The sequence below is a fragment of the Corvus kubaryi genome, unplaced genomic scaffold, assembly GCF_017639235.1.
Source record: "Corvus kubaryi isolate FWS band 111438036 unplaced genomic scaffold, C.kubaryi_AGA036_p1.0 78, whole genome shotgun sequence".
Lineage (NCBI taxonomy): Eukaryota > Metazoa > Chordata > Aves > Passeriformes > Corvidae > Corvus > Corvus kubaryi.
Window position 1 is genome coordinate 4,920,391 of NW_024582065.1, and position 8,582 is coordinate 4,928,972.

General features: G+C 56.4%; 2 protein-coding genes across 5 annotated transcripts; both read left to right on the forward strand.

Moving 5' to 3' along the window:
• Positions 1-655: 655 nt before the first annotated feature.
• Positions 656-5,322, forward strand: TOR2A (torsin family 2 member A). 2 transcript variants are annotated; one of them, XR_006020361.1, is made up of 6 exons: positions 656-923; positions 1,194-1,459; positions 2,549-2,724; positions 3,059-3,186; positions 3,747-4,201; positions 4,737-5,322. XR_006020361.1 is itself a non-coding variant. In XM_042052145.1 (5 exons), the coding sequence occupies exons 1-5, from the start codon at positions 671-673 to the stop codon at positions 3,989-3,991; spliced, it is 1,068 nt and encodes a 355-aa protein (XP_041908079.1). In that variant the 5' UTR covers positions 656-670; the 3' UTR covers positions 3,992-5,322. The 2 variants fall into 2 exon arrangements, 1 of the variants encoding a protein (XP_041908079.1); XM_042052145.1 differs by having other exon boundaries at positions 3,747-5,322.
• A 564-nt stretch (positions 5,323-5,886) lies between these two features.
• PTRH1 (peptidyl-tRNA hydrolase 1 homolog) lies at positions 5,887-8,371 on the forward strand. 3 transcript variants are annotated; one of them, XM_042052148.1, is made up of 5 exons: positions 5,887-5,958; positions 6,420-6,639; positions 6,789-6,888; positions 7,533-7,578; positions 7,978-8,371. In XM_042052148.1, the coding sequence occupies exons 2-5, from the start codon at positions 6,471-6,473 to the stop codon at positions 8,191-8,193; spliced, it is 531 nt and encodes a 176-aa protein (XP_041908082.1). In that variant the 5' UTR covers positions 5,887-5,958; positions 6,420-6,470; the 3' UTR covers positions 8,194-8,371. The 3 variants fall into 3 exon arrangements, with proteins under 3 accessions (XP_041908082.1, XP_041908081.1, XP_041908080.1); XM_042052147.1 differs by lacking the exon at positions 5,887-5,958 and adding an exon at positions 5,968-6,036; XM_042052146.1 differs by lacking the exon at positions 5,887-5,958 and having other exon boundaries at positions 6,170-6,639.
• Positions 8,372-8,582: the final 211 nt, after the last annotated feature.

Genomic DNA, 8,582 nt, shown 5'->3' on the forward strand with positions numbered 1-8,582 from the left:
GACAGGGGGAACCACCATGCTGAACCCGGCCCCACCTGGCCCCAGACCCCACGGTGGCCCAGTGACAGCCCTTCTGAGGAGGGCTGTGTGGTGTCACAGAATCACAGAATGGTTCAGGTTGGAAGGGACCACAGTGGGTCATCTGGTCCCACCTCCCTGTGGACTCCACACCCTCTCTGGACAATCTGTTCCAGTGCATGCTCACTGCAGAGTAAAGAAGTTTTGCCTTGTGTTCAGGTGGAACTGAACACAGTTTCTGGGCATCAGTTTCTACCCATTGCCTCTTGTCTGCAGCACCACTGACCAGAGCCTGGTCCATCTTCTTGGCACCCCCCCTTAGGTATATATACATACATACATACATACATAGACAGATATGGAAGACTGAGCAGAGATGCAGGATCACCTCCCTGACCGGCTGATAATGCTCTTCCTATTCCACCCCAGGATTCCACTGGCCTTGCTGGCCCTCAGGGCACACTGCTGGCTCAGACAGCTTGTTGTCCACCAGGACCCCTAGTCCTTCTCTGCAGAGCTGCTTTCCGTGTCAGCCCCCAACCGGTACCAGCGTTCGGGGTTGTTCCTCCCTAAGTGTGCAGGACCCTGCATTTGCCCTTGCTGAATTTCACACGGTTCTTCTCTGTGAGGGGGGCACAGGGACCCTGCCCGGATGGGAGGCGGGGCGATACGGACCAGGCCCCGCCCCGTCCGGCTCCGGCTCCGCGCGGGGCACGCTGGGAGCTGTAGTGTGGGCGGTGCCGGAGCCGCGGCCGCTATGGCCCCTGCAGCGGCTCCGGGCCCGGTCCGGTTCCTGTTGGTGCTGCTGGCGGCCGCCGCCCGCCCCGCCGCCGCCTGGGACCTGTGGGCGCTGCGCTGCGGCTTCTCGGCGGACTGCGAGTGTGGCTTCGGGCCCGACCTGCGCGGTCAGCGGGAGCGGCCGGCCGGGAAGGGGGTCTGGGTGCAGGGGGACCCCCGGGGCGGGGGGCGCGCAGCCGCCGAGGCCGGGAGGTAGCGGGCGAAGGGATCCCGGGAGCCAGCGCGGCTCCAGGAGAGCCTTCCCGGGGACGTCCCTGGAGCGGGGTCTCCCAGCCGTGCAGCAACCGGGACTGACAGGGCCCAGCGGGGCGGACCCCAGGGACGGGACGAGCGATGACAACCCGCGGTCTCCAAGTCCCGGTTTCACTTCGTTTCAGGTCTGGAGTTTGACTTGGCCACCAACCTGGTGGGGCAGCCCCTGGTGAGGCAGCAGGTGATGAAGGGGGTGAGAGAGTTCCTGGAGAACCCGAATCCAGTGAAACCCCTCGTGATGTCCTTCCATGGCTCGACGGGAACAGGCAAAACCTACGTGAGCTCAATGCTCATCCGCTACCTCTTCCAGCGTGGGCTCCAGAGCCCCTATGTTCACCATTTCTCCCCCATAGTGCATTTCCCCCACGCTGAGCAGATAGAGCAGTACAAGGTAAGGGCCACCGCTCAGCAGTGCCACTTGGCTGGGGGTTTTTGGCTATGTCTGTCTTGAACATATGCATTCAAGCTGTTTCCCGAAGTGCAGTAGGAATAAAAGCTCTTTGTTTTACCCTCTCAGACAAACACAGCTGAGTGAGTGGCTCCATACAATGGCTGAAGGATCCACTAGTAACTGGGATATACTCAGTTATCACTTTCGTCCTCTCCACAGCAGTCCTTGCCGTGATCATGTTCTCATTCTCAAATATTTACACAGCTCTTTGAATGCACAAACAAAAGTGCTTGGCTTAGATGAAAGGCACTAAAATTTTCCCATTGCTTTCTAAACAGCCTGATGGCTGTAAAAACCTGCATATCACTAGACTTGTAATCCCCTCCTCACAGAGCACACAGCTCCCAAACAGTTCCAGACTCTCCATGGTGCCATTCTGTCTCTTGAAGCTGAGAAAGGAGAGAAAACAAAATGCCAGATTCTCACCAGAGTGGGGATTCAGCACACCTGGACTTATAGTTTCTGGGTGTTTGGAGGAGTTATTTGTTGTGTTGTGTCCTTAGAGGAAATGCTTTTGGAAAAGTAAATCCCTTCCTGGCTGAAGTGCTTCAGTGAGGAGTTATGCATGCCCCCAGGCAATGTGAGTGGTTTTTTTGTGGGCTGGGAAGTACCTTCAGCCATGATAAAGAGCCAGAGCTGTTCTGGGTCAGTGCAGGCACGTGTTTCTGCATCCAGACAGGAGCTGGCAAGAAGCTGGGAACTGTGTAGATACAACAGGGAACGAGAAGAACGTGGGGAACTGTAGGAGTCTGAATCTCCAGCTTTAGTGTGCTGCTTCCTTCTTTAAATCTGTAATAAAAGACCTACAATGGGCTAATAAAGCTGGTACACAGCCACTGTGTGAAACCCAGAATAAAGGGGCCTCCCCAGCACTGGCTGTTTGAGCTCCAAGTGGGTGGTGCTCTGCAGAGACACGCTGCTCTCGGCACCTTTGGCTCTGCTTGAGCTCCTGCCTCAGCCTGTACTCTGGGGTGCCTGAGCCTCCCTCGCCATCTCAATGCCTTACAGCTTGGTGGGTGTTTTTCCTAGGAAAGCCTGAAGCGCTGGATCCAAGGGAACTTGACCAACTGTGGACGGTCAGCCTTTCTCTTTGATGAGATGGACAAGATGCACCCAGGCCTGATTGATGTGATCATCCCGTTCCTGGGACCCTCATGGGTTGTGTACGGGACCAACTACCGCAAAGCCATCTTCATCTTCATCAGGTGAGAGAGGCCTCTCCATGGGGCCTTCCGGCTCATGGCTGCTCGTTTGGGCAGAGGTTGCACCTACTTCAGGGCATACACTTGTTTTGCCTTTCCTTCTCCAAGCCTTGATCCTCTACAAATGCCAAGAGATGCTATCTCACTGTGAACAGACAGATCTGGAGAGTGTGAAAAAGCCTCCTCTGCATGTTATTTGGCTGTCTCTACAGGAGTTATTTTCGGCCAGGCAGCTGGGAGCTGCCGGCTTGCACTCTGCAGGCTGGTGGGTGTCAGGTGCCACCTGAGACACCATTTTCCTGGGTACACACTGGATAAGCCTCTCATTTTTGTGCAGCAATGCAGGAGGGGAGCAGATCAACAACGTGACATTGGCTCTGTGGCGTGCTCGCAAGGACAGGGAGGAGATCAGCCTGCAGGACCTGGAGCCAGCCATCTCCAAGGCCATGTTTGAAAACCCTCAGAGTGAGTCCATGGAGCTGAGCTCTTCTTGTAGCCCCACAGCCCAGCACAGGTAGCCACACCTGTTCTAGGAAGCCACCCACACCACCTGCCACCTCCCAGGCAGCCAGAAAGGGACAAGGGGGTTTTGAGGGATTGGAACTGCGATCCCCTTGAGGTTTCCTGGCGAAGGGAACCAGCTTCTGAGCCAGCAGACCTGTTGCCATATTTAGCAAAGTTCTTTGGAGACAAGGTGTATTTGCAGCTGGAGGCTGGCAGACAGCACAGCACACTTGCCAGAACGGCACTGAGCTATATTGATCCCTGCCTGGATCTCCTTGCTTTGCCCTTAGCACAGGGAGCAGAGCTTAAATTCTGACTAGACAAGCTAAATCCCCCCCATTCCAGGAGAACAAGTCTGTTTGGGGGAGAGGTGACAAATGATGTGTTCAACCCTCTCCTTGTACAAAACCAGCAGATCTCTCTTCAGCAGAGTATTTTGGCTTCACACAAAGCAGCTCTTTGAATTGCAAGGACTGCAGAGATCTCTGAAGGTAAAACTTTCTCCTCCTTTCCTTGTGCAGGTGGCTTCTGGAAATCTGGGATCATTAATGAACATCTCATTGATTTTGTTGTGCCTTTCCTCCCACTGAAGCACCACCACGTAAAGCAGTGTGTAGTCAGCGAGCTTGTCCAGCAAGGCCTCGAAGTACGCCCGGGTGTTGTCCAGGAAGTGGCTGACAGCATCCCCTACTTCCCAGAAGAAGAGAAATTATTCTCATCAACAGGCTGCAAAACAGTGGCCTCTCGCATCAGTTTTTTCTTCTAGTCACTGGCAAGGGCCTCTCTCAGATCCATACGGAACTAGAAAGCACCCAGGGCTGGTGGGATGAGCAGTGGGAATGGTGTGTCGCTCTCCACAGCACAAGTGCTCTCCTGGTGAACTCTCTCCAGCCCCAAGGAGGCCACTGCAGAATGCAGCTGCGGGACCAAGTGCAAATGATGTGATTTAAAGCACTTTATTGGTTCTCTTGGCCAGGTAAGGGTGGATCCACCACCTGATGCATCTGTGATGACATGGGGAAGAAGCTCAGAGGGTCTGCAGTGTCAGGGAGGTTCTCACCCTGTCAACAGCACCCACCTGCAGCTCTCCCCCCTTCTGGCAGCTGTTGATACCATTAAGATTCTGAGCCCACAGAAGAATATTTCTTCCTTACAGCATTTTAACAGTTTTAAAAAAAAACCTTTTTAAGCGTAGCTATGCCTCAGCTCCTTGGCACAATGTGAGTACTGGTGCTGATTCCTGTGAACACCTCAACATGGCAACAAAGTTTTCTTTTCAAGGAAGTTTTAGAACCACCCACATCCAGCTTCCTTTCACTGTGAATAGGTGCTGGTAGGGACCAGTTTCAACATCAAGTGAGAGGGGTAATGTGGGAGAGGGCAATACCTGATCTGCCATGAGCCAGGCTCCCCTACCACCCCTTCATCCATCTTTCCCCTAAGGGTTAAAGGATTTCCCTGTAGCAAACCAGGAAAACAACAACAAAAGTCTTCTTGCTTTTTTTTACCAGCCATGAAGAATTTCATCCTACCTCCAGGGAAGCCCACAGTGCTGCTAATGGTTTTGAAAATGCCTTTTATTCAGTGATGGTTTCTACAGCAGAGTTGGTGCTATGAGCTGTGGAGCCTCTTGTACATCCTTCTGCTGGTCAGACCTTGCAGGCTTTGGCTGGGCCAGCACCCGTTCAGCTTCTGGGGAGTGTCACAATGGGGGACCTGGGGACAAGTTAGAGAAGATTAGTGCTCCAGACTGCCAAGTATGGGATGTGCAGCCTGGCTTTTGCCCAGATTTTGATATCCTCTGTGCTTTTATGGAATAATAGGTCAGAGGAAGCAGAGTCATTCACTCTCTAGGAACAACCTGCATATGGGATGGGTGTAGGGGTACTTCGCAAAGCTTGCAATGCTCTGCTTTTCCCTGTACGGAAATGAGCTGACAGTGCTTGGGACCATTCCAGTTCCGGGCCCTGAGCTTTAGGGATTTTAGACACCACCCAAAGGCTGCCCAGGAGCTGGCCAAAGACAGAGGCAAAAATTCTGCCTCTTCCAAAAATATTACGCATTTCTAATTTTAAAATAAATCTTTTAAGAAATAAACAGTTGAGGTCTTTACTTGGATTCCCGACTGCAGGTAGTGTGGAAGGACTTGGAAGATAAGCAATTTCACAGTGATGTGTTGCTGGGCTGGGTGAACCGTCACAATGCCCTGGAAGAAAGCTCTGCCCTCCTGGCAGGGCCAGGACCCACCCAGGGCTGAAAGATGGCTTGGGGGAGTGTGAGGAGTGATGTGTTCCCCCATGAACGCGTATCCCAAGGGCAGGCACAAACACACAAAAACACACACAGTCCGGGGCATTCACTGCTCCTGCAAGTCCCTCGGGGACCCTCTACAGAGCCTCTCCCGGCTCGAGGGGGTTCCCAAGCCGCGGCCCCCAGTAACGCCCGGGCTGCGCCTCGCTGTCTCCACCACGACCACCCCCAGGCCCAGCCGGCCCGCGGGACATTATCAACAGTGGCGACATTATCAACCGTGACAGTGACACCGCGACACCGACATCGCCCCCGGCACCGCCACAGCGACACCGCCCCCGACACCGCCACAGCGACACCGCCACAGCGACACCGCCCCGCCTCCCGCAAGAAAAATGGCGGCCTTGCCCGTAACCAAGATGGCGGCAGGGGTCGAGGCGACGCGGAGGGGCGTTGGCGGCGCGCGGGCGTGACGTCACGCGGGCAAGGAGGGGGATGCCGGCGGCCGAGCTGGCGGGTCGCGCGCGAGCGCTCGTGGGGCGGGCGGGGCCGCGCGCCATGGTGAGGGCGGGGGGGCAGCGAGGCCGTGAGGGGAACGGGGGGCAGTGGGGGCTGTGAGGGGAGCCCAGGGAGCTGGACTGTGAGGGGAGCGGGGGAATGGGGGGAACGGGGCTGTGAGGAGAACAGGGTGGATCAGGACTGTGAGGGGAGTGCCGGGGGAAATCAGGTCAGGGACGAGCGCACGGGCGATCAGGGCTGTGAGGGAGGCACCGAGGGAACAGAGACTGAAGGGAATGCTGTGGGGATTGAGGCTGTGACGACTCAGCCAGCTGCGGGGAGGATGGAGGGAGCAGGTCTGAGACATGCTGGGGGGGATCAGGCCCGTGCAGGGGTCAGGGGCCTCATGGTGGCCCATCAGAGCCCTGTTGACACCTGTCACGCAGGTGGCCGGCCTGGGCAACTACGGGCTGTGGGGCACACGGCACAGCGTGGGCATGGAGGTGCTGGACCGGCTGGCCCGGCAGCTGGCGGTGGCCGAGGGCTGGCGAACGGACAAGCGGTGCTGCGCTGATGTGACCCTGGGCACGGCCCACGGCCTAGAGCTGGTGCTGCTCAAGCCACGGAGGTTCATGAACCTCAATGGGCTCAGCGTCGCCAGTGCTGGTGAGCAGTTGGGTCAGCCTCAAAGCCTCTAGTGCCACCAGACCCCTGTGACAGCCCTGCTGTCCCGGTGCCCTCCACAGCTCTGCAGGATCAGGGCCTGGTGAGTCTGTCTCCCTCTCATTTCTTGGGTTGTATTTCTGTTTCCAAAGCTGAGATTTACAACCTTGGCCCAGAAGACATTTACCTGGTTCACGACGACCTGGACAAGGCCCTGGGCAAGGTGGCAATCAAGCTGGGAGGCAGCGCAAGGTATGGGGTAGCCCCAGCTCTCTGATTTCGTGAGCTGGTTTGAGGCTTTAACATGCCCTAACAGGCTCATGAGTTGTTCTTGGCCCCATCCCACCAGCCTTGCAATGTTTTCAGCTCTTGTCCTGGGCTCGATCCATTGCAGAGGCAACAGCTGGCTGTTTGGGCAGCCTCCCAGTTCCTGCCCTGGCAGGGAGGGCAGGGAGCCTCCTGGAAGCGGCTGTGGGCTGGATTCAGGCCATTGACAGCACCACATGGGCTTTTTATAGCACTCTGCCTCCACTGTGCCTACCCAGCGCCAGCTCCTGGGGCAGGCTGCAGACATTTAACCTAGGAAAGCTTCCGCTGCGGGACGGGGCAGGTATGGCACTGGGCCGCAGTGCTCAGTCACACATGCACCAGCTTCAGCAAGAGCTGACATGCACAGAATGTGCTGTCCCAGCCCTGCTTCCCTCAAACCCCCAGCCAACTGCTCTGAGCCCCCAGGGCTGGATGTTCCTGCAGTACCAGGACATGGGGATTGCAGCCCCTGGCTGGGACCACATTCCCACATTCCTGCAGCAGAAGACCCCAGGGCTATACTGGGGGGGGGGGGGGGGCCGGTGTCTCTTACAGACTAACTGTGGATTTTCTCTTTCTCTCCCAAGGGGACACAACGGGGTCCAATCCTGCATCAATGCTTTGCACTCCAACGTGAGTGGGCCTCATTGGAAGGGGATCAATCATGTGCCCCCCTCAATGCATAGCTTGTCCCCCCCATTTTTCTAACTTCCATAAGACAAGCCCCAGCCCCCTCCCCCCCCCCCCCTTTTCTCCTTCCCCTTCTTCTCAGAGGGTTTGGCCGCCATGGAGGACATGGAAACAATTAGCTTGAGGGGCTCTGCCAGGTCTGGCAGGAGCCTGGGACCTCAGCACAGCCCAGAAAAAGTCTCTTCCAAAATCATGTTTCTTGGAGCAAGCACTGAAAACCACCTGGAAAACATGAAGAGCTGCTCCCTTGCTGCCCGGCCCCAGTCTCAGCACTGTCACCTTGCCTAGCTCTCTCTGAACACTTTGAGGGGAAGCTCCCCAGCTCTCTTCCTTTCTCTCTAGGAGATGACCCGGCTCAGAATTGGCATTGGGCGGCCAGAGGGTGATGTGACAGTGCCCAGCTATGTCCTGTCTCTGTTCAGTGCTGGGGAGCGGGAGAAGCTGGAGCAGATCCTGGCCCAGGCAGTGACCTGCCTGCTGGAGCACATACAGAGCCGAGTGCCTGCAGAGCCAGGGGACAGGGGCTGGCACAAAACCCCTGGGGACCCCTGTGGCTGATGGACAGGGTGCTGCGGGCTCTCTGGAGTGACTGTGGTATGGAGCAGAGCTGGCCCAGCTGGGCAGCCTGGCCTCCTTCCATCCCCACACCAATCCAGGCAGCTCGTGTCCCACTCGCATCCCTGCAGAGGCTCCATACCTCAGTTTGGCACAGAAATTAAATTGACCCTCATCCTGACTCTGCCCTGCTTCTGTCTCTCTTCCATGCGCCGCCTACTGAGCTTGGGTTGTCCTTGGCACTGCAGCTCAAATCCATTTTCCCATCCCTGTTCAACCAGCATAGTCTGGAGGGAGGCTTCTAGTGAGAAAGGGGAAGCAATAGAAGTTATTTCTGTAGAGTCCAAAGGCACTTCAACTTTGTTGAGAAACTGGCAAGCATGAAGAGCCTG